The sequence below is a fragment of the Anguilla anguilla genome, chromosome 4, assembly GCF_013347855.1.
Source record: "Anguilla anguilla isolate fAngAng1 chromosome 4, fAngAng1.pri, whole genome shotgun sequence".
NCBI lineage: Eukaryota > Metazoa > Chordata > Actinopteri > Anguilliformes > Anguillidae > Anguilla > Anguilla anguilla.
Window position 1 is genome coordinate 42,155,947 of NC_049204.1, and position 26,918 is coordinate 42,182,864.

Below are 26,918 nucleotides of genomic sequence, written 5' to 3' on the forward strand. Positions count from 1 at the left end.
TTCCTTAACACACGTTACTGTTCCTGAAAACATGCCATCTTGCTGTACTGTTCCTTAACATGCTATTCCATTGTACTTTTCCTTGCACACCATCTTACTGTATCATTACATAATACACTTTACATTGATGTATTGTTCCTTAACACATTTTATATTGTACTGTTCCTTAACACATGCCATCCTACTGTACGGTTCCTTAACACATGCTTTTACTGCACTGATCCTTAACGTGTCATACTGTATTACGTAACAACTTTACATTTCTGTACTATTCCGTAACACACTATACTGTTCCTTAACATACTTTACCTTACTGTTCTCACAGTCATCTTCCCCTTTCCTTGCAGTGTAGCATGTGCCAATTCATTAAGATCATGCATCACTGAAACAGTCCCTTCATTGCTGACACTACTTTTTCTTAGTGCAAATTAACTTAAAAGTCTCAAGTCTCATGTTTCCTTTTTGCTGTTAGGTAGAAACATCCCCTTTTTAGATGTTAATGCATAAAGGGTTTGGATGTCTCATTTAAGATGTACAACTTAGAGGTATGCCAAGTTGCATCACCAATTAGTTTTTCCCCCCTCATCCAATTTGGTGTAAATAACTTATCAGTCAAAAAGAAACAAGACAAGGGCTTTTTTAATAGATTTATTGTCAATTTAAAAGCAGATCACTTACATGAAACATGACAGACAATTGGAGACAAAACCAATCAGAAGGTTCCTAGTTGCTACTCTTATGTTACATCATTCCGTTCTGTTTAAGATTTCTGGGGTATGTGGAAGCCATGATGCAACACACTGGTTATATGGTTATATCTACAATTTAAAGGCACACCATAGCTAATGCACCAACAAGCAGTGCTTTACAAACACACACACTCGTCTAAAGAAAAACAAACGGTGAGTTAATGTTAGATCAAAACTACCGCTTCATATTATTCCTGTGTAAACTTTTCAAAAATGGGACGTTCTGATCCGTGGATGTAATGCATTTTAAGACATGGCCCCACATTGCACATTCTAGTCTGGAGTGATACAGTGCCCAGTGATGCCTATGGTTCTGTTAAAGCCTACCTCAACCAGTACACTTCAATGACCATATCTGGTCACTAATAAACTCAGTAATGATATTTTAAGATCAAGGCTGCTCAAATCTTATTTCGTCGTTGCCATAAATTGCACAATGCTATGCAAATGGGCTAAAGCATTATGTACCTGACAGGATTGTGAGTGAGTCCCAACAACTGAGGCCCAAAAAGCTGCCTCCTTTTCAAAGCACAAACCCAAATTAATTCAAAAGCAAATACTCCAGCTGACATTCTAGAGTCAAACAGTTCTACAAAGACCACTCTAGAACCACTTGAATTATAGAGGCATCACAGAACACAAAGGGGTTAAGGGTCATTGACTAATATGAGCTCTACAAGGATTACAGAGCCAAAATGGATTCTAGAGGAATCAGAGAACCAAATGGATTAAAATCAGAATCAGAAGATTACTGAAATAATTTTCAATAAGATGGATAACAATAGCATTCTTGAAACCAGGGCTGGACTGACCAGTCCATATCAGCAGTTTAACTAACACGCCATGTTCTGGAGAATTAGACTGCCATAGCACTGTTTATGGAAACATATTTTCCACTGGGAGGCCTACATTGCTGGCATTCCCAGCAACCACAGGGAGCAAACCGACTCTCTGTGAAAACTCACAAGCAAAGAAATGCACTAGCCCTTAAAATAAAGAAGAAAAAAAAGAGACATTGTGTCATTTAAGTCCGTCTTCGTGCTAAACCTTTCGCAAGCATTCGCCTGTTCCCAGCGCAGAGCCACAGAATGGTGACAGGCTAAGCAGGGCTTCAGATAGCCCAGAACACTTGGAAGCCACACTGATGTGAAGCAATGAGAGGTCACAAATGATCACTTCATCAGTGTGGACTGCACTGAAACAATTTATTAAACTTAGCCGCAACCTGGCTTGCACACAAGCACAGTGACCTGGATTCTACAATAACAAGACCAGAACCAACACTGCTAATCCAATCTAGTGTATTTCTCACAGTTCATTCACTGCACCAGAATGGATTGATACTCAACCTCCTGCATATCCAGTCAAACAGAAATCCTTCATCGAAAGATGAAATCTGCATATCAATGATGTAATTTGAGAACTTTCAAACGGGTTGACTGTACAGAGATAAAATAATGTATAGTGAAAGTTCAGCAATTCAGTAGTCTGGTATTTATGAGACACCAGGGGCAAGGGCAGAATATTAAAGATAAGAAAAGATTTCCACGGTAAGGGATAGAAGATGCAAAAATTAATATCTGGTGACGGAGATGTCATTAAAGGGTTTAAATTTCACATTGTAATGTGCGGTAATACTAAAAACGCAGCAATGCCTATCCAAGAACATTCATTCACATGGACCCTGCAGAGAACACAGGACCAGTATGAATGAGAGAAAGAGGATGGATGAGTGTGAAAGAAATGGAAGAGAAACAGTGATGAGGAATGGAGGAGGGGGGGGGGGGATGGGGAAAGGAGAAAAGGAGATGGGAAGAATTTTTGGAAGGAAAGCGCAAAGGAAGAGAAGACATGCAGTAAGGAGATAAACAGTTAAACTGGTTAGATATATAGACTACATATACAGCCAATCATGTGCTCTCCTCCAAAGCATGTGATGCCATCCATTGCTTCTGTACATACAGCAGTTCTTAAGTCAAGCTCACGCAGACATGAGTCGGAAGATGTCTCATGTGCAGCATAACAGTCAGACTCCGGGGCACCCGGTTAACCAGTGGGAGTCAGTAGAGAGCAATGGAACGGTCTGCACGGGGGACCTACACCCTCCCCTCCGTGAGCGTGGGTAATGTTAGCAGCAACTGTGTGGCACCCTATAGGGTGAACATTCAGACACAGTGGGGCCCATCAATGCATTAGAAAGGTACTTTAACAGGATGAGCAGCCCAGCAGCCCCATTTTGCTATCATTATTTGTGTACAGAGATGCATACATTATCTTCACATATGTGTGTGTGTGTATATATACACACACACACACACACATAAAATTAATGTTTGATTGTCATACAAACTGAACTATGTAACAGAAAGTAACTTGATAAAGATGTTATGAGAGAGAGAGAGAGAGAGAGAGAGATGACATTATTTAACGTAACTAGCTTGGAGATACATTTAGCTAATGACACTTTAAAATTCAAAAACTAATTTGTTCAGAATTTCTTTTGGTACCATGGCAATGTGTACAAGTAACCCTGCTCAAGAGACATGAACAGTACAGAAATATAAAGTGTATTATGTAATGATACAGTAAGAGATGGTGTCCCTCCGGTAATAAGTCCAGGGAAGGGAGCGAGAAAAATAGAGAGAGAGAACAGAGAAAGAAAGAGAACGGAGAGAGACAATGGGCCAGAAGGATGGGGCTGGTTAGGGGACACTGCAGGATAGCACTAGACTACATGTCCTACTGTTAAAAGTGAATCCAAGACAACAGCATATATACAGGAACATAATACTGTCCTTCAACTGCATACAATAACACAAGTAGAGGTATGTACATGTACATTCCAACCATTAACTAACAAGCATAGATAAATATGTCCTCTCTAAAAGAAAATATGCATGCACTCCCAACAAACCTTAAAATACACACACACACACAGGTGTTCACACCAACATTCAACAAAATGCATATATGCACTTGTCCCCTCCAAGCACTAACACTCACATGCACAAGTAAGTGTCCGCATAAGTGTCTCCGAGCAAATCCATGTACACAAGGCAACAGTCCTGAAAACATATTCACCATCAAAAATGGACCATTTTTATACTGGTATCCAGTATTACTGCATTAATACCATCAAGTACACCCTCCACCAATAGATCACATGATGTGATTTTACTATTGTCATGGGTGAAGGAATGGTTATTCAAGTTTTAAACTTTTAAGCCTCAACAGCAAGCAACACCTTTAATATTTTACCAATACCTGTCATAGAATAATTAGAAATTATATGTTAAAGCAAATAATGACTCAGTAGTTAACAATATAAAATCTTTCAAGGGAACCATTTGAGCATTTAAAAAAATCTGTAACCACACTATACCGAGGTCTTCAAAACAATGTTCAAGAACATACTAAAACCAATAAATTTATTAAACATTGAAATGGTTAAGTGGGCTTTGAGCATACAACCCCACATGAAATTGATAAGGATGTCCATATAACTCATTACAAAGCTTTAATCTAGAGCTCCTATGGACAGGGGTATGTACAGTCCGTTAAAAAAATAACTGCAGTCTTCAAACAGCAATGCTTTTCTACCACAGCAATCAATATCAAGTGCCAATGAAGCCAACATCATCACACAGGGCACCAGATCAGAAAGTAAAGCAAAGCTCACAACCCTCTTCATGTGGTAGCTGCTTTTGGGACTGTTTACCGTTTTTAAAACTCTGTAGTGATGTGGAGTCCACAAGCTGGCCATAGCACTGACAGAACTACTATGGGGCTCCCAAGTGGGGTATCAAACTGAAGACCTAATGCACTGAATGGCCTTTGGGTCTGGAATGAGCGCTGATCGCTCCAGTGCTGGCAGCGGCTGGGAGGCCCGCTAGGCGGTCCGCGATTAGCCACGTGTGTGGGAGGGGTTCAGCTGGAAGTCAGAACCACACCTCATTATACACCGGCAACTCGACAGCTCGACCGGGCGCCCATAAGTATCACAGAGAATTATAAACTATAGGATGTGATCATCTACCTATGAGCATGTCCTTCAGTACAGGAAAAGCCTGCTAGGTCCCTGAAAACAGTAATACTCCCAACAGCAGCTGAAGCCTGTGACTTTGTGACTCCCTCCGCAAATCTCAACTTAAAATAACACTGAACTAAATTTCTCTAAAATTTAAAGACCCTTCCTTCGAAACAGCTCACTCAAAATTCACTCAGCCCTGGGCATCAAATCCCTCAAATCATGAATGCAAAATAACCTCCACGTCTGAGCAGAGGAGAAAGGTGTAAAACACTAGGAAAGGCTGAATGCACACAGCACAGTGTTGCCCCCAGCTCTGAGCCCTGCAGCATGGTGCAGTCACCACAGCAGGGGGGGTCGGAACCTTCCACCCACCATCGGGCTCCGATTGGCACATCTAATTGGCACTTCACACTAACGCTTTGCTCCCAGACACTCAACAGGCACATTAAGTTGTGTTTGGGGCGAGCTCATAATGCACCCCCTGTTAAAAATCACATTTTATGGAGTAATAAGACAGAACGCTATATTTTCGCCTCATCTCATTTAGCATTCTTATCCTTGTCTACTTGTTCATTCATGTAAATGATGTAATGCTACACTCAGGCCCCAGGGCCGCACCGTTTTGCATAGTCTAATCTATTTGTGTGTAATCTTCAGAATAAAGCGACAATAAAGCACATTTTTCTCCTTTGAAGGAAGAGTGCACTTATTCTTCACAAATATTGTAGTAACATTTTAATTGTGCATATAGTTTATTTTAGTCAATCAGAACCTACAACAGTTCTATCAAACCCTGATCATTTTACATCCACCTTAGTTGGAGACAAGCCAACTTAACTTATACACATTACACTAAGGGAAGGGACTGATTTTGTCCCGTGCTCCACTCTTACCTAAAACTGACCCTTCAAATCCAAAAGGTTATGATCGCCAAACTGCTCAGTAACATGTCATTACAACATTACAACTTTCTGTTAGCCAGTCTCTCTCATGCATGTGCTGTGCATGCCGATGGCCATGATGGCTGCAATTGCATGCTGCAGGCCAAACTGGGACATGGTGTGTGACAGTGTATGTATGTGCGAGCATGTGGAACGTCTGTGTGAGGAACGTCTGTGTATCATGCAGACTGACAAGACACCTTTTCAGACTGCAACTAGACTCCCCTGCAATCACCATGTCCAAGCACACCTACCATATGCAATTAATTAAGCTATTACTATATTTCATGGTTTAATGGTCATTAGGTTTACCTGTATGCATGTGTGGTGGCCTGCATTGAGATTCTTGGCCAACATCAGTAAATTGTATGCTTTAGTGATATATGCATATATGCACAGTAATCTGGGAGCGCTAGCCGGATCTAGCACTGCTGCTTCTGTTACGCAGGTGTATGCAGTTATGACCTCTTACACTGCAAGTCGCTCTGGACAAATGCATGACTGTTAAAAGAATGGAATGTTATGTGGTTATTGTGTGTGGTAGTGTGTTTGTGTGTATGCGTATAATCAGAGCACTCCAATATAAAAGCAGTGCAAAAGCCCTTTAGCTCTCCCACCGTCTACTGCTGCTGCAGCCGTTTCAAACAATACGGACCCCACATTCTTAATAGGGATGGGCAATGCTACTCTGGCAGCTGGCAAAATGTGTTAAATGAAAAGAATTGACATTAATCCAGAAATTAATGCATTTTATAACCAGCACTGCAAACCATAATACAAACACCCAGAGCATGATATGTGTAATACCCCACATGTGAAGATGGCACTCCTAAGATTTAGACAAATTAATCCCAATGTAGTAGCTCAGGAACTCCTGACCTGTTGAATAAGAGTACATGTACATTGGCAATACTGCCTTAGGATAATTGTTATCTATGAAATCAGTCAATAAACAAGCAAGTACAAGCACTCAGCCAACCCATCAGTTTGGCAAGTCAGAACATTTTTATCTTTGTCTGGAGAGTATAACCAGCTACTTCCATGTTCCATATATTGGTAAATACTTGTTGGTAATTACTTTACAACGCCAAATCGGAAGAACGGTATTGCTCAGCACCAGAGAATTTTTAAAAGTTACAACTAGCAACAAAGAAAATGCAACAAGCCATATTTGGTTAGGTGAGACTATGATAACCTGAATGTGGACCGAACTAAGTGCAGCGAATTCTACCTTTAAAACAATTAAAATTTCCTGAAACATCAATCGCCTTTCACAGTTTGTGTCAGTGAGACCCAAATATCTTGAAAACGAGGCAGGAGAAACATATTTGTAAGAACATATTAACATTAATCTATTCTAAAAGAAAAGTATTGGAGCAGCAAGCGGTGAGAGTTCAGGGGAGTCTGATTCTGAGTAGAAACCTGGTGAGAAAGGTGTGGCATCAGCATAAGAGAGACAAGAAACAAAAAAATTGACTAAAAGTCTAGAAGTGCATCCTGGTGGATGTTCAATTACTTCATAGGGGACTGTTTCTCATCCTCCACATAAGACAGAGAATGAGATTTAGGTGCTTTTTCTCACAGTGAGAGAAGACAGAGGGAGGAACCAAGGTAGAGGAAGAGGGAGAGAGAGGTACGAGGAGAAGGGCCAGGAGTCCGTGCCGCCACATACCGGCAGGACATTTCAGAGTAGGAGTTTCCGCGGACAGACCACAGCAGGTGAGTGTGGGGGGTCCAGAGCCCCTGGAGCAGAGGGGCTGAAACCCCTTCAGCACATACAGAGGAGCAGAAAGGGGCATAGTTTCAGGCGAGGTTGGCACAGGCTGAACTGTCCTTTACTTCCACCTCCCCTCTCCCCTCCACAAACTACGGGCATTCTATAACTTGAATGAGGTCAGACCTGGAGCGGGCTGTTGCTGCTGTGTTAGCGTGGCAGCCATGGCAACAGCCGCAGCGTTCGGAACACTGCTGAAGGGGGTGGGGCCAGTGGTGACGCGAGGGGCGCTCTGCCACTTCTGGCCGGCGGCACGTTTGGACTGGAAAACGTCAGTGGAGTCCTCCAGGAAAGCCTTCCTGTAGCCCAAGTACTGGTGTTTAAGGATCTGTGGGGTGCATTGAGAGAATAGAACATTAAACAAAAATTATTACGAAACACCATCAATGGCAACCCCTCAGAGCTCAAACACATGGATGCACACAAACCCAGGCTGCCAATTCACTTACTAAGGGCCACACAACACAAAATTCTCTCATCAGCCACAAAAAGTCTAAATTCAATGCTGTGGAAAGTTTAAATATCTACTGTAAACAGTCCAAGGCCTAAATATAATCAACATTGGCCCTCAACTTTAACAAATATTTAGAAGTAAAAATTTTTTTCACAGATAGATTTAGTTTTGCAGTTACTAAAACAGTTTGAGAAGGAAAACTAACAATTTAATTTACTTCTAAGCCAAGGTTTAGGACAACTGTTGATTGAATCCAAAGTCACCATTTAGTCACAATCTATACTGCCCCTCAGGGCAGTCTAAACCGCCCCTGAGGGCAGACTAAACCACCCCTGAGGGCAGTCTAAACCAGAGGGCAGTCTCAACCTCTACGAAAGTTCTAAATCTGTACTAAATCTGTTATGTTTGGTCTCATCCCTGCTCATGTCTACTTTTTAGTGGGACTCACCTTCACATTTTCATGCACCGACTGGAGCTGTGCAGCCAGAGCCACAAATGTCTGGTAAAGTTTTTGCATGGCCAGGGACAGATCTGTGTAAACACACAATAACAGAGTCAGTAAAGGGGTGGGTACTACTTTGGAACATGTGAGGGCAGAGGGGCTGGGATATGGCAGATGAGGTGGGTACTGGGGAATGTGTGGGGGCTGGTGTGTGTGCGTACATGGCGGGAATTCCGACACAGGACTGTAACTGCAAATATATTTAGAACAATCTCCTACATTAGTTTTGCATGAAGCGGGAAAAGTCCAATAATGCCACCTGCCATCCACAACTATAGACCAGTTTCTCTGCTCGCATTTCTAGGGAAGAAACTTGAGCATGTCATTTTCAAAATTCAAATTTCTATTTTCCTCACACAGAACAACCTGCGCGATTCCTTTCAGTATTACATGGGGACCGGCTGGCAATCCTCTCTGTCAATGAGGTCTGCAATGGGGATCTGCGGTACGGCCCTTATCTGGACTGCATATCCTATCCTGCTGGACATTCTTTCCAGGTCACAGTAGGGTGTCACAGTATCAGCACCCTGTAGACTCTCCACAGGGGCATCCCCCAAGGCTCTGTCCTTGGTCCACACCTCTTCTCCGTCAATGACAAATCTCTTGGTGCCATAAAGCTCACAGCTTTTATCTTTGCTGTGGCAATGGACTCTTTAACTCTACTTCCTCCCTACTGTTGGACCTATAGGTCTCTTGAACACATCTCAGCCTGTTTAACTGACATCTTCATCTGGATGGAAAATCACCACCTACGAACTCTGGTTCTAGCTCCAAATTGAGATGCTGCCGTGTATTTCCCCCGACAGAACGTTTCTCTCATCCTAGGCTACACCACTATGTCAAATTAATCTAGTGCCAAGAACCTAGGAGATGATGAATGCAACACTGCGAATGCAGCAGCACTGGGTCAGGCCTGCAGATTATTTCTGTAAAATATCAGGAGAATCAATCTGTCCCTCACCCCCTACTCAACCCAGCTTCTGTTTAAGGCTCTGGTCCTTTTACACCTGGACTACTATAACTCACTCTTGCCTTGCTGACCTCATCCAGAATGGCGTTGTTCCCCAGGTTTACAACCTCCTGAACACTCCACGTTAATCCCCTCCTCATTACCCTCCGCTGCCTATCCATGTTTGCTTACATCAATTTTAAAACCTTAATGCCACCCTACCACCAATGGGACTACCCCACACCTTCAAAAAATCATCGGATGCCAGCCTGACCCACCACGCTACAATCTCGGGACTCTGACTCCTCTCCCTCTCTAAGCCTGTACTTTGCCACATCAGAGGTGCGTTCAAGTTTAGCGAACAGAGGCGAATGTTTGTGGCGAACATGTTTTCTTTGAACAGTTCAATTTGAACAGCTTTTTAACGAACATTCCAAATTGTTTGCATTAAACATGAACAGACATGGCGACGAGGGTATTTGTACTCACAGCCGCTTCTGTGATCACCGATGATAAAAAAAATAGCTAGCTAGCGAACAATAATAACATTGGCTAGCGTTAGCAATAACATTATTGAAAAAACTGATCACACTGCGGCATCTTCAATTGAAATACCCATCTGGGAACATTTCCCTCAGTCCAGCATTCATTTTTGTTTGCCGCAATCTACCTTTTCAGACCGTTCGCGACAAACACAAAGCTAACGGAAAAAAGTTTGCAAACGTTTGCCTTGTTCGCTGAACTTGAACGCACCTCAGCTGTCTGGTTATGGTCTATTGGTGGTGGAATTAACTTTTCACAGCAGGTAGAACAGCAGAGATTTTGTCCATCTTCTGATGCAAACAGAAGACCCACCTCCTCAGACTCCATCTGGGCTCTTTCACCCTGACCCTCAGTAGAACTTTTACCCAGCCATGACACCTGATTTTGTGCATATTCTTTCTCAATCGTCAGAGCCTATGGTTCTTTGGTGTTGTTGACATAATGTAGTTCAATGCTCATTCAGGGACTTTTTTCTTGTTTGTGTAGATTTAAAGTTTAATGTTCAAGAGACAGTAGACAAGCTGTCAATCAAGTCTGCACATTTTGCACTAGCTGTCTCTTGCGAATATACTTTCTTCCTCTAGGAAATTACTGCAATTTAATCCCGGATCTTATTTTGCACTGTAAATCACTCTTGATAAATCTGCTAATTGGCAGTACAGTAATGTATTTAATACATTACTGTACTGCAATTTTTTCAATAAGTCCTAAAAAATAAATATAAATATGACCATATCTGGTGCATTTTGATATTATACACCAAATTGGATTCAAAGATGTGCATATATGAATGTTCTTTTTTGACTGTTGACATAAAATTTTGCCACAACAGAAATTCATTAACCTTTCTACCTTGCTAGGTGGCTTCTATATAAGCTAGACAATCAGGTGTCGTCCTCTCAAGTGTCCAGGACAGTCGACAAACCGGCAAGTCAGTGATACCGAATAGCAAGCCACACCAATTGAGGGTCCACATTACTAGTAAGGCAGACAAGGTTTAGAAACTAAATGGCTAAATTAGTACCAATTGTCTTCTACTGCAGATAAAAAAGCTGCTCAGTCTGTATTTCAAAAGTGAATTTTGAGTTGATGCCTCAAAATGTCCTTGTTAGCCTGGAGTGGAGCAACAGCAAAAGCAGTAATAGAGGAGTGTCTTACAAGATGTCAATGGACCCATCAACAGCATTAGCAGTCACCCAGTGGGTAGAGGAACACAACATTGATGTTATTCTATTCAGATGTCATGGGGACTAATGTGAGAATGATCTCTGCAATAACCAGGGTCCGTTTTAAAAAAAACTTAATCTGGATCACAAACGTACAAATAATAAAATACCGTTTTTTGCAATCCAGCATCGGATTGATCCAACTGATTTTGAGGTTTTTCCAAAGCTTTTTCCAAAAAGATAATTCTGATCCAGATCAAGATTCAAAATCAAGATTTCATTTAATCAACCTCTATGTTGCCATCTATTGGAACGAATAATAACAGCATGCTTTTTCAAGGGAAAATGAAAGAACCACTTAAAAATGTTCTTTTATCATCTATTTATTTGCACAAGTATACAGCAGAGAAATTTAACCCCTTTGTGCAGATGCTAAATTTGGCCAACCCTCTCCCATTTAGGAAGTGTTCTATTTAAGGCTTTAAAGGCCAGACGTGGGCATCACAGAGGCTTGGAAAAACAAGACACTTGCACCATTTGTAATACTTAAGTAACATAGATTAAATTCATAATTCAGATAGAAATAAAGTGCCACAAATGCAATTAAATTGCGTGATATGCTACTAAACCCATATAAAGCAAAATGTAAGCACTGTACTGTGGTGTCCCTTAGTGTCTCCAAATTTATACAAAATTACCAAATAAAGCATTGCTGTAAATCATAACATACTCATATATTTCACTGCAAATCAATTGGGACTCAAGAAACACAGTTTTCCAGGGTTCAGCATTATTGCTCGTCAGGCACAAGCAAACTTTATGATGGGAAAAGTGGAATGTGTTTTGCAGTTGTCCGATCGAACACATATAAAATCAATGTAATAAAAAATCAGTAATGTATCAGCAAATTAATTGACGTTGTAGCCTGTCTTAATTTGCAACCCGCAGTATGTTTGCCAGCTGTGTCTCCTTGCCTACCAAGGCACAGGTTGGAAAATACGGAACTGCATGAAGGCGCAGTTGTCATTAGCAAGCCTAGTGTCTCTATTTACCTCAGATGCGCGGTATGAGTAATGCGCTCCTGTAAACATCGTTAGCTCTGGAACATCTATTATCAACCGGGGGGGTTAGAGTAATGACCACCTCAAACCCTAAATTTAAAAAATATCTCTTCAATAGGGATGAACGTAGTTAGCTTTTAAAATCTAAGTCTCGTATAAATACACATAATAAATTGTCCAAATTAAAAAATTTAAAAAAACTTCATACATATACATTTCACAAACATATTGAAAAATAATGCAAAAACACTGTGACACTGTGGCAGACATACCTAAATATGTAATCACTCTTGTATGTTCTTTTGTACTCTACAGTAAGTAATCTTTTGTTGCATAGGGATGGGGCTACATTTTACTAATGTTACTATTTATGATCAATCCAAGAGAAATTTTATGTTCATCCTGCACATATCAACACAATAAATTTGAGTATTTCCCATGCCGTAAGTGAAAGGACAGCCAATGGAGATACCAATACCCCATATTGGATACAATATGATCACAACAGAATAATATTACACCATCAGAAAAATGTTGGCGATGTTCTTGCTTCACAGTAAACTGGTACATACATAAAATGACTGAGCCACATAAGAGCGCTTACAGTACAATATGTGAAATGCCAAAATTAGGGAACAGCCAATTCCTCTTGAAAGACACTCAATTTCACTGTGAGTTATATGAATTCAAACAAAGCAGGCCACTACAAGCCACTATGCTAACACTGCTCAGGGTAACAATGCCCCAATACTAACAGTTGTTATCCAGCCCCAGTACAAATATGCTGAGCATTATTAGCAAAGTTTAACAGTTGTCTTAAAAAGCAGTAACAAAAAAAATAAATAACCTAAATAACTGAAATGTTACAAGCAATAATATATACAGGCAGGTCCATAAATATTTGGACATTGACAAAGTTATTGTTATTTTAGCGGTCTACCACAGCATATTGGAGTTGAAATTAAATAATGAATATGAGCTTAAAGTGCAGACCTTCAGCTTTAATTTGAAGGTATTTACATCCAAAGCGGGTGAACGGTGTAGGAATTACAGCACTTTTTATAGGGTAAACGTCCCTATTAAGCCCACCAAATCCGCTTTTCAGACATTTTTAATGTATACTGCCCCAATTTAAGTGAGAACATTTTGGTTAAAATGAAAGTCTAATCTCTCATTTGGAGTGTCAGTAATTCATTTATACCAATTTCTAATGTTTTTATTTTTTAATTTGTCAAAATATGTCAAAAGTCTGGCATGGGCTTAATGGGTACCTAACGTACCCTTTAAGCCCACTTCATGATTTGTTGATAAATAAATATATATTTAAAAAATCTTAACAATACAAACCTGTTCTATTCAAATCTGTAATCTCTTAGCTCTCAATAGCTATTTTCATTTTGTCTCCACTCCTATCCTATGGCCTGTAAATGGCATTTGAAATAGGCATGACCAGCCTTTTTGCTGTGTTGTCAACACAGAAAAAGTTAAACTTACATGTCTTCTTTGGAATGTAGCCAAAAAACTATTTACGAACAAAATCAAAACTATAGTGGAAATTACTCTTCAATACTTCATCTTTCAATATGTGTTGTCATTTTGTCTGTATCTCTATCCTATGGTGTGCTGTTGGCATTTGAAATTGGCCAAAATTTCTGGTCCAGTCAGCTGGTTGAAAGTACAGGTGTTTTTATGAAGATTTCTGAAGACCGACTGACTGAACGAAAAACAATTTCAGGTTGAATACTAATGTTCTAGGGATAGTAAATGAGTCAATTTCAGGATTTACAATTAAACAATAACTTTTCAAATGTGAATCACATTAAGGATAGTAGTTTGAAAACATTGTAAAAACACATTTTAAAACCATTCAGTTCATTGTGGAGTAACATTAAAACATACAGTTCATTATGAGGAGACATCAGTCATAACATATTGAAGCTCATGTATCATTAGCCTATAACTGAAACAAAATAAACAAGAAAGATGTCAATATTTCTGCAATTTCTACTTTCTCCCAGACTAAACGTAGGCCTATGCTCTTTGAGGTGATTGTATCGTTTTAGTAAGGCTATCATTTGCTCCATGCTCCATCTTAGTAGTGTAACATAACATAGGTTATAGGGTGGTCTAAGCTTTATTTTATTTGTTTGTTTCAATCTTTTGCCCACGTTGTGGTTGTCTTTGTCTTATGCTAACAAGTCTTTCATGGCTTTCATCTTGTTTTTGTAGATTTTCAATGACCTCATGATTGCGCAAATAGAATGGTCCAGGTCCCTACAGCCCTGCTTTGCAGAGGATGAACTTGCGCTTCTATCATGCGTGGGCATGAACTGTAGTTCTTTGGTGTTATAGCCATCTTAAACTAAAACTCATCTGAAAAGTAAAGATTAAAAAATTATTGCTAATGTTAAGATAGAATACAGGCTTATCCAGAATGAATTGACGTATGCAATATCACTGATATTTAAATATGGGTATTAATTATCTGAATTATGGAGCTGATTCATCAGGTGAGGTCAAAATTAGGGAGGAAAATGGTTCAAAGGTCAAAAGGGAGAAAATCCCCATTGAAACACAGTAAAGTGGGCTTAATGGGAGCAGGTGGACTTAAAGGGAACATCAGTGAATTTATGGTTAAAGACAGAATATTTTATTCTACTCACATGACATTAAAAAAACAACTATATGAAATAAATCAATATGGTGCACTAACATAATATGAAAAGTATAAATTGATCATGTAGAGAAGTAATTAGCTATACTCATTTACATCCACCTCAGACAGTGTGATTTTTTTTTGCTAGAGTCCCCTTTAAGCCCACCAGGTAAAAATGTTAATTAAAAAATAAATAAAGATAAACATACACATTTATTGTCTATTTAACAGTATAATAATATAAACTGCATACAAAAATATAAACTATACATGCTTATCATGCTTTATGTCATTGCAATGAACAATACTATGTAGCTACTGTATTGATGCAGCATGTGGTCTGTTTGCTAGCGTGCTAAAACTCAAATTTTGATTTCAAAAGACACAATATTTCTAATTCAGGTAATATTCTAACATATGTCTCATTCAAAACACTAATCACTTAAATTTTGATAACAAGTGAGTACGTTCCAAAAACAGGAGTAGAAATATACAAAAAATGTTATTTTCTGAGGGTACCAAAATCACCTAAGTTTTTTTGCAACTTCTTCTGGGATCAGCAGGCACATGCCACACGTGCTTCGATAACTCAATATCAAAAAATGTGATTGACTTACAATAAAAAGTGTCATTTACGTAACAAGCAGCTTCATTTGAAAAAACATCAACAGCACAAAATGATGATGTAGTTTTTTTTGATTTGACTCAGAAGTTGCAAGTGGGCTTATATGGTACGTGGGCTTAATAGGGACGTTTACCTGTGGTCCCCCCCCCCTTTTAAGGGACCAAAGATAATTGGACAATTGGCTGCTCCGCTGTTCCATGGCCAGGTGTGTTATTCCCTCATTATTTCATTTACAAGTAAGCAGATAAAAGGTCTAGAACTGCTTTCAAGTGTGGCATTTGCACTTGGAATCTGTTGCTGTTAACTCTCAATATGAAGTCCAAAGGGCTGTCACTGTCGGTGAAGCAAGCCATCATTAGACTGAAAAAAAACAAAAAACCCCATCAGAGAGATAGCAAAAACATTAGGTGTGGCCAAATCAACTATTTGGTATATTCTTAAAAAGAAAGAATGCACTGGTGAGCTCAGGAACACCAAAAGGCCCAGAAGACCACGGAAAACAACTGTGGTGGATGACAGAAGAATACTTTCCCTGGTGAAGAAAAACCCCTTCACAACAGTTGGCCAGATCAAGAACACCCTCCAGGAGGCAGGCGTATCTGTGTCAAAGTCAACAATCAAGAGAAGACTTCACCAGAGTAAATACAGAGGGTTTACCCAGGGGTTAAACTGTGGGTGGACGGTGTCCACCCACCTTTGGTAAATAAATAAATATTACATTACATTACAGGCATTTGGCAGACGCTCTTATCCAGAGCGTCGTACAACAAAGTGTATAACCATAACCAGGAACAAGTATGACGAAACCCCTAGAGAGAAGTACCGCTCCAAGTGCAGGGAACAACCGCATAGTTCAAATTGGACCCTGAAGGTTAAACTGATTAACACTAACAACGAGAACGGCAACAACGCAGTCTATGGAGAAAATACAAGCAGTAGTTAAGACAGTTAATGCACCTAAGTCACCTACGAAACAGCTGCCTAGTTACAACCAAAATTACTAATGAAAACAGGTTGAGATAAATGATTAGTTTAAAGGAAAGTTTTGCGCCCCACCATAAATAAATAATTTTGACTGGCAGTTTTACAAATAACTATGACAATCCAGTCCATTTTTCGTATTCTCCAGTCCATGTCTTCCCTCTAGCCAGTTACTTGCTCAACCAATCAAAAATCCGAAGAAAAAAACTCAGGAGGAACAGTCGTTTATATAGCAGGCACAGAAAGAAAAATATCGTTGATTGTCTTGATTGTTGGAAGCGGACGCGGTAGGTAATTTCATTAACATGTAATTTCATCTATACAACATTTTAAAGAGAGATAAACAGCCCCCACGAATGCCGGCTATCATTAACGGCAACTTTTATTGCTTGAGCAAAATCAGCAGGTTGCTGGTCAGTAGCTAAGCTAGGATTGAATATTTCTCACATATATAACGTTTTATTCAGCAGCGAATGGTGAGCTGAAATTGGTGGGGCGCAAAACTTTCCTTTAAACAAATCATTTATCTCAACCTGTTTTCATTAGTAATTTTTCCTTTATTATCAAGCGTGCCAACGATCGGACTAATCAACTGGCAAGTAGCCTAACACACAGCATCTTCATACCGTGTTAGGGGGATTAAATGATAAATTCTATTTATCCATTAAAAATCCGTTTTAATCACCAAGTAGTCTACATTTAACAAACAAGATACACCAGTCTGTTATATCTACCGTGTTAGCTTTCAGAATAACCAGCGAAAACAAAACCTGCACTTCAATTTTGTTTACAGTCTACGCATTGCAGATATTTGCCATGAATTCGAGTGCAGAGAAAGAAGTACGTAACCACAAATAATGTTGATTAAAATGTGCACAATTTCGTACTGTAAATGAACATAAATGTAGGCTACAAGGCCTAGGCTATTCGCTAAAACTGCCTATTTGGGGAGAGCTGGCTATATATGATAGTATTGCTATTGAGTAGCCTATTTTGTGGATTAATTGCACTGATACTCAAGGAAAATCGGGAAGATTCCGCCACTGCTTAGTGATTAAAATTGATTTTTCTAAATCGCATTTATCATTTAATCTCCCTAACACAAAATAAATGCAAAGAAGCTGTGTGTCCCTTTCCAAATGCTTAGTCAGATCGTTTGCATGCTTGTTAGTCACTGAAAATTAATTAAAACAGTTTGAGATCAATGATTAGTTTAAAGGAAAGTTTTGCGCATCACCCATTTTCAGCTCACCGGTTGCCGCTGGTTTTATTTTGTTTAAATTCGACAGTTTAAGAAAGACGGATAAAGGAGGAAGAAAGGGAGGACAAAAGAGGAGGATGACCGATTATTTCCGTGGGTAAAAAAATTCTCAGCATTAATGACACTCAATAAACTTGAAATATTTTAAGTAAAAGCTTGCATCAATAGTATATTCTTTTTAACCTCTTAGCGCAAAGCCCCTAGTGGTGGGCACGCCCGCGTGCCTAAATTACTAAACTCAAACATTCGGTGCTACTGCAACCAAAGTATGAGATGAAAACAGAAACGCGTTGTTTCCGTTTCATTAGTAGACGATACATGACAACTATGCCGAAAACGGAGTTTCGCAGCCCCACCATTGTCGCTCCCGTCGTTCATTTAACACACACCCCCTCCCTGCAGTCTCATCTAAAAAACACCCCCCACCCTTGACATAATGGACAATATTGTCTATCTTGGCATTCATAAAAATATTCTTTCACCACTAAAAAATCGTATTCCGTCATAGCAACAAGATAAACCCGACAATAGCCCTAAGATATGCCTATACAGCAGTGAAAACGCTGCTCACTGAATAACGAAATAAACGAGAAAAAGTTTTTAAAAATGATACCATGTCATTCTACAGTCAATATCTGGGACTAAATATTGAATAAATATAAAACCTTATTGGTTTTACGTGTAGAGATGTCCCTTTTGAGACTGCGTGGTCATATATTGTCTTGGACAATCCGTTTGGGAAATATAGGCGCATCTGTGACGCCTGGGTATCTTCCAAAATAGCTGTGCGTAACACCACACCTGTTGTTTACGGCGTCGTCGCCCTTTTTAGTACAGTCTGACTAGATTTACAATTCATTTATTCGGTAGGCGAGAGTATAAGCTTTCTAACGATGTATAACATGTCTAATTCTGCTTTCGGAATAGCGTTTTATAGGTCAGCGTAACAGAAAATATTCTTAGCATAGCATTCACTTACGCAATCACACTCTGTTAGCAGACAAATACGATGCACCTAACGAAACATGTTCAAGGATATTTCGTAATTTCTTGGAAAATACTATTATTATTGAGGACTTCTGAACATAGCTAAGCCATATGTTTGCTGATAGACCTAGCTGACATCGTTTTCTGGAGCAAAACAGAAGCGAATAGAACAATATAATTGATACTGTCTCTCTGTCTCTATCTACTGAACATAGAGGAGATTTCACCATTGCTATGTAAGTATTATCGTTCAAAATATTTCGGTTATATACGTTCTTTTTGAAATTGAGTATTTTTAAATAGGTTAGTGGTGTTATATAATGTAAATATTTCACACTGTAATGTAAGCGTTAGACGGAAGTGTAATAGTTTTTGTGAAGCATGCAACAGTGATGACGTCAGAGCTGGAACATTGCCAAAACGTGGTGGACGGGTGAAAATTGTTTTCATGTTGTCTCATCCCCATACAATAAAACATACGAGAGTACAGAGTATAGAAATACACACGAGTTAATTATTACATATTTAGGTACTGTACCGCATTGTGTGACAATGTTTTTGCATTATTTTTTTAATCTGATAGCAATGTTTCATCTTAAACCCTCATAAGGGGCTCATTTATATGCTTTATAATGGACAAAAAACATTTTATTCAATTTTGGAGAGATTTTGGATACGTTTCTGGACACCTAGCTATTTTAGACCACTGTACTGACTGAAAGCTTGTAATTCCCATTTGAAAATTATGCAACAGTGATTTTCTTGAGTCAAAACAGTTGATTTGTAGTGAAATACATGGATATGTTATGATTTACAGCAATGCATAATTTAGACATTTTGGATAGATTTGGAGATGCTGGGTACACTGCTTAGTTTTTGCTTCATACATCTATAGTAGTTCTACATATCCACCCTTAGATTTTATGAACTTGTGGTCAAGAAGTTTTTGACCTAGCACATGTAGTTTAACCTCCTGCATATATTCAATCTCGCAGTATTTCATTGCGAACTTAAAAAGTGCAAATTTATTTTGGATTTTTTGTCAAAACAATTGCATCTGTGGCACTTTATTTCTTCCAAAATTATGAATATAAACTAATCTGTGTTAGTATTGTAAATTGTACAAATGTCTTGCTTCATTTAAGCCATTTTTCAAGTCTCTGTGGTGTTCACGTCTGGAGTTATAAAGCTTTAAATAGGGTACCCCCTAAATGGGCAAGGATTGGCAAAATTTGGCTTGTGCCTTAAGAGGTTAAAACACTGTTTTCCTTAATTACAATTATGTGCACAACACATTAAAGATACAACTATTTTGAGTTGAGACATTCTTTGGTTTGTACCTTATTTCACCCACCTCCCACCGGATCTCAGGGTCCACCCACCTCCCAAATCCCAATTTAACCCCTGGGATGTAAACCGTTGGTAAGCCTCAAAAACAGGAAGACCAGATTCAAATTTGCCAAAAAAACATCTACAAAGCCTGTACAGTTCTGGAACAACATCCTATGGACAGATGAGACAAAGGTCAACTTGTACCAGAATGATGGGAAGAGAAGAGTATGGAAAAGGGAAGGAAGTGCTCATTATCCAAAGCATACCACCTCATGTGTGAAGCATTGTGGAGGTAGTGTTATGGCGTGGGGATGTATGGCTGCCACTGGAACTGGTTCCCTTGTATGTATTGATGATGTGACTGCTGACAAAAGCAGCTGGATGAATTCTGAAGTGTATAGGGCTATATTATCTGCTCAGACTCAGAAATGCTTCAAAACTTATTGGACGGCGCTTCACAGTGCAGATGGACAGTGACCTGAAGCATACTGTGAAAGTAACCCAAGACTTTTTTAAGGCAAAGAAGTGGAATGTTCTGCAATGGCCAAGTCAATCACCTGACCATGCATTTCACTTGCCGAAGGCAAAACGCCCCAAGAACAAGCAGGAACTGAAGACAGCTGCAGTAGAGGCCTGGTAGAGCATCACCAGGGAAGAAACCCAGCATCTGGTGATGAGTATGGGTTCAAGACTTCAGGCAGTCATTGACTGCAAAGGATTTGCAACCAAGTATTAAAAATGACGATTTAATTTATGATTATATTAGTTTGTCCAATTACTTTTGAGCCCCTAAAATTGGGGTGGGGGGGTGGGGGCTATGTATAAAAATGGTTGCAATTCCTACATTGCTCATACAATATTTTTGACAAAACCCTTAAATTAAAGCTGAAAGTCTACACTTAAATCACATCTTGATTGTTTCATTTCAAATCCATTGTGGTGGCGTACAGAGCCAAAATGATGAAAATTGTGTCACTGTCCAAGTACTGTACATCTTCGCCACGTTTGTATGTATCCTCGCTAGACATCATGCTTTCTCCTCCTCTTCTGTCCCACTCCACAAAATTCATGCCAGCATGGCGAGAATTTTGTCTCGCCACGCAGATGTGGCAAAATCAGTCAAATTCTACAAAAAAAAACAATTATGCCTCAATGAGTGCTAGTATATTATTGCGTAAGATTATGATTGACTATGATTGACTACTACATTCCACTTCTTTGCCTTAAAAAAGTCTTGGGTTGCTTTCACAGTATGCTTCAGGTCACTGTCCATCTGCACTGTGAAGCGCCGTCCAATAAGTTTTGAAGCATTTGGCTGAGTCTGAGCAGATAATATAGCCCTATACACTTCAGAACTCATCCTGCTGCTTTTGTCAGCAGTCACATCATCAATACATACAAGGGAACCAGTTCCAGACATACCACCGGAAAGCTTTATCAATCAGACCAGAATTAACTGAAAAGAGCTACAATGGCATAACAAGCAAGTGGGTTGTTTTTAGATGTGTTTATTTTTTAAACTGATTGTTCAAGACAATGACTTCTGAATCTTAAAAGGGACATCCCTACATGTAAAATGAATGGTAATATTGTACATTCCATAATTAGTTGTGGATACTGATAGTAGAATGGCATGGTATAATTACAGAAGAACTGCTTTTATTTATTTTGCTATTCAGCGGGGCAGTGCTTTTCACCGTTGTATTGACATACCTTCAGTCTACTGTTGGCTTTATCTTGCTATAACAAAATACAAATGTTTTTATGAACTCCCAGATAAACTCTACTGTCCAGTGTGTCATACTTGGGGGCTACAGTTGCAGATGAGACTGCAGGGAGGGGGTGCTTGTTCAAGTGATGACGTACACGACAATGGTAGCATTTATAAACTCTGTATTTGGCGTAGTTTCCAAGTATCATCTACTAATAAAGCTAGGACACAGAGCTTGTTGTTTACACTCATAGTTTGGTTGCAGATGCACTGCATGTCTCAGTTTGCATCCCGGCCACTAGGGGACATGTGTGAAGGGGTTAAAGACAAAAATCAATGTCTCCTTGAATGGGGAAATCAATCCAAACAATATTCCCCAGTAAAACTTTACATTTAGTTAGCAGCTTTACCTACATAGTTAAATTGTAACTAATTTGGTAACAGGAGGTTATTACTGCGTAACTGCAATGAAGGTAACACAGAACAATAGTTAGTGGAATTCTTAATTACATTGGAATAAATGCCAGTCCTGGTACATGTCTCCTGCTAAAATGAAACCATTCTGTATCATGAAGAAACATCCTGAAATTAACAGGCAAGGTTTGTTTAGTATCATGAAGATATGGCCTATGAGCATTGCCTCTGGGGGATCAGAACTTCATTTAGCAGTTTGGGAAAACCCAATTTTCAGATTTAATCCAATTTGATTACTGTTAACCTGTCAGAGTAGTTTTGAAAAACTGGCCCCACATATGAACCTAAAAGAGGGAGTAGGTGATAGCGGGGGGCTCTATTACTAGCGGGGTAGACAACATAGTCGGTTTGCAAAAAAATAATCCCGTATGGTGTTGCCTGCCTGGTACCCAGGTAGGAGATTTCCAACCCTTGCAGGAATTGGATCTTGCCCTTGACCCTGAGAGTGGGAGCGTGCAGACAAGCTTCTGGCTAGAGTGGGAAAAGACTGAGTGGTCATGGTTCACGTAGGAACCAATGAAATAGGTAAGGGCCGGTTTGAGGTCCTGCAGGACAAATTTGTGGAGCTAGCAGAAAAGATTAGGAGCAGAACCTTCACAGTAGTTTTTTTCTGGAATACTACAGTTACCACATGCAAGCAGAGGGAAGCAAAGTTTCATTTGGAGGCTTAACACATGGTTACAAACCTGTAGGAAAGAAGGCTTCAGGTTTATGGGGCACTGGAACTCCTTCTAGAACAGTGGTGACCGGTATAAGCGTCATGGGCTGCACCTGAACTGGAGGGCTACTGCTGCACTGGGCCAGCGTATGCTTAGGGTAGCACAAGATTATTTAAACTAGGGACTTGGGGGGCAGGGAGGTCAGAGTAAAAAGGGTAGGGAGGTGCAGACTGTCCGGATGGAAGCTGTCAAGTTCTAAGAATATTGTGAACACCAATTAAATCTTTTTTAGGCAAAATGGTAGTAAGGGTGGCTTGGGATGGCAAGGGGTGAGGGAACAGGAGAGGATGTGTACAAGTACTATTCTGAAATGTATTTGGTCACATTTTTGGAACTTGAGGCTGCTATGGATAGTGGAGGCTATAACATAGTTAGGATTACAGAGACATGGCTTGGGGAGAAGGATGGGGATGGATATAATGTAGAGGGGTACAAACTAATTAGTAAGGATAGGTCCAGAAAGAGAGGTGGGGGTGTAGGTCTCTATGTAATGGCCAGAATTTTTAATTCTAGATAAGCCAATTTTAACAAGATGCAAGCAAATTTAAGTAATATTGGCTGTGTGCAACTTACGATATGATATACTTAAATTTCCAAAAAGCATTTGATAAGGTCCCACATGAGACTTGTTAGTAAAACAAAGACAGTAGGAATTATAGGAAGTATTTCGCAGTGGATTCAGAACAGGACACAGGGTAGAACACAAAGAGAAGTAGAAGGAGGGATATTATCTAAGCAAGGGAACTGTGAAAAGTGAAGTCCCACAAGGATCGGTGCTGGGACCACTGCTTTTCCTCATTTATATCAATGACCTTGACAGGGACGCACAAAGTATATAGTCAGTTTTGCAGATGATACAAAACTGGGAGGCCCAGCTAATAGTTTTAAATATACTAAAGTAACTCAAGCAGATTTAAACAAAATTCAGAAGTGGGCGGAAACCTGGCAAATGAAATTCAATACAGCCAAATGTAGTTCTGCATGTGGGAAATGAAAACATTAAGCAGGATTACTTGATGGGAGAAACAAAATTGGAGGGTGCTCAATTTGAAAACTATCTTGGAGTAATGGTTGATCAAATACTTTCAGGTTCAAGGCACTGTGCTGTAGCAGTAAAAAAGGCCAACAGGATGCTATGATATATAGCCAGAAGTATTGAACATAAATCCAAGGAAGTTATACTTATCTTACACAATACATTTGTTAGACCAAACTTGGAGTATTGTGTGCAGTTTTTGGGACTGTACTACAAGAAAGATATAGAAGCTCTGGAAAAGGTTCAAAGAAGAGCAACCAATTTGATTCCTGGTATGAAAGATAAAAGCTGAGTAAAGCTTAAGCAGTGTACCCAGCATCTCCAAAGCTACCTAAAATGTCTAAATTATGCACTGCTGTAAATCACAAGTATTCAAGTATTTCACAACAATACTCAAGAAACTCACTGTTGCATCATTTCCAAGTGGTAATTACAAGCTTTCTGTCAGTACAGTGGTCTAAAACAGCTAGGGGTCCAGAAACATATCCAAAATATCTCCAAAAAGGAATATAATGCTTTTTGTCCATAGTAAAGCATATAAATGAAGGTTCAAGATGAAACATTGATACCAGATTTAAAAATAATGCAAAAATATTGTCACACCCTGCTGTACAGTGCCTAAATGTGTAATAATTAACTCTTGAATGTATTTCTATACTCTGTACTCTCGTATGTTTTCTTGTATGGGGATGGGACGATATGAAAACAATTTTCAACTGTCCACCACATTTTGGCAATGTTCCAACACTCTTGTCATCACTGTTGCATGCATCACAAAAACTATTACACTACTAACTAACGGTTACATTACAGTGTGAAATATCCACATTATATAATACCACTAACGTATTTAAAGACACTCAATTTCAAAAATAATGTGTATAACCAAAATATTTTAGCAGTACTTACATAGCAATGATGAAATTTTATCTGTGTTCCGTAGATAGAGACAGAGACAGTAAATCAACGATACAGTTCAATCCGCTTCTGTTTTACTCCAGCAAACGATGTCAGATAGGTCTATCAGCAAACATATGGCTTAGCTATGCCCAGAAGTCCTCAATAATAATAGTATTTTTCAAGAAATTACGAAAAATCGTTGACAACGTTTCGTTAGGTGCAGCGTCTTTTACTGCTACCACAGAGTGAATGCGATGATAAGAAGATTTTCGGTTACGCTGACCTATAAAATGCTATTCCAAAAGCAAATTTAGACATGTTATACATCGTTAGAAAGCTTATACTTTCACATACAGAATAAATGAATTGTCAATCAAGCCACACTGTATTAAAAAGGGTGACAACGCCGTAAACGACACATGTGGTATTACGCACAGCTATTTAGGAAGGTACCCAGGCATCACACATGCGCATATATTTCACAAACGGATTGTCCAAGACAATATATGACCACTCAGTCTCAAAAGGGACATCTCTAAGGTTGTGATAAAGCCAACAATAGCCAAAGGTGTGCCAGTACTGCTGTGAAAAACGCTGCTCACTGAATAACGAAATTAAAAAGATACCATGTCATCCTACAGTCATGGTATCATTTTTATTTTGTTATTCAGTGAGCAGCGTTTTTCACAGCAGTACTGGCACACCTTTGGCTAGTGTTGGCTTTATCTTGTTGCTACGACGGAATACAAATTTTTGAGTGGTGAAAGAATATTTTTATGAATGCCCAGATAGACAATATTGTCCATTATGTCATGGGTGGGGGGGTGTAGTTGCAGATGAGACAGCAGGGAGTGGGTGCGTGTTAAATGAACGACCAGAGCGACAAGTGGCGCTGCGAAACTCCGTATTCGGCATAGTTGTCATGTATTGTCAACTAATGAAACTAAAACAAAGCGTTTCTGTTTTTAACTCATACTTTGGTTGCAGTAGCACTGAATGTCTGAGTTCAGTAATCTCGGCACGCCGGGGTGCCGACCACTAGGGGCTTTGTGCTAAGAGGTTAATGCAAAAATTCAGGTAATTCTTGCAACTGTATATGCGCCCACCTCACACACCAATGGTAACTGGAATTAAAGCCGCAAGCGGCGTTGGGAGGGGTTCAAGCATTGGCACCATCGCACCCCCTATTGAGCGATTTTAAAATGGCTTTGTCCCCATGATCATATACCTTCACCCAATATATCTACTGAACATCATGATGATTGTATAGAAAATGGATGACTTATGGCCAATTTTGTGCTAAGAGACGCTGTCGAATGACTTAGTTGCGTCGCCATGGATGTGTCCTGGTCGCTTCCCGTAAAGGCCTTTACTATGTCGTAACACTTAGATGAGATGTTGTAACACTTAGATGGGATGTCGTAACACATATATGGCCCGGCGTGTATGTACAGTTGCAGCGGTTCCATGCCGCAACTAAAAAAGGTGTCACACTAGTGTTGTCACGATACCAAAATTTTGACTTTGATACCAATACCAGGTTTAGTATCACGATAATTGATACTGAAACGATACAGATTCAATACTCGGTACCTAACGATACTGAAATTACCTTAATAGATGAGAAACGTAATGTCCACAAGGGTTGACCTCATTTTCGAATTCATGGTTTATTAACAACCTGGTTCATTAACAACCTTTAAGTTGAAGCCTCTTCAACATATTTAATATGCATAGGCCTATAGTGTTACAACACTGAACAATAGAGAAATATGTTAAATATATTTCAAAAATTAAACAGTTGTAAACTAAATAATCTTTAAAACAGGTCTTTCACCTTTAAATAGATTTAAAAACAGCATATTTTAATAACAATACAGCATCTATCTATAATAAAGTATTTCCAAATTGGAACACCTATTGCTACTGAAGTGAACTGAGTCAAAGCTTGCCCTGTATCAAGGAGCTGAGTGCACAAGCGCAAGTCACCTCACTTGGCAACCTTAGTTGCTACTGCCTTCTAGCGAAGATTCTGACAAATTACACTTTTCATCTTCTCAATCAGTA

General features: G+C 39.4%; 1 protein-coding gene across 5 annotated transcripts in view; it reads right to left on the minus strand.

Annotated features, from left to right (window-relative positions):
- The window catches only part of nup58 (nucleoporin 58), a 71,384-nt gene that overhangs the window by 5,292 nt on the left and 39,174 nt on the right, over positions 1-26,918 (minus strand). For 4 of the 5 annotated variants that reach the window (XM_035413684.1, XM_035413686.1, XM_035413682.1 and 1 more), the window contains 2 exons: positions 8,397-8,479; positions 7,621-7,822 (listed from right to left, as the gene is read on the minus strand). In XM_035413684.1, the coding sequence (XP_035269575.1) occupies positions 7,621-7,822; positions 8,397-8,479 (285 nt within the window). Of the gene's footprint in view, positions 1-468; positions 7,487-7,620; positions 7,823-8,396; positions 8,480-26,918 lie in introns of those variants that run through there. The other variant, XM_035413685.1, reaches the window with a different exon arrangement.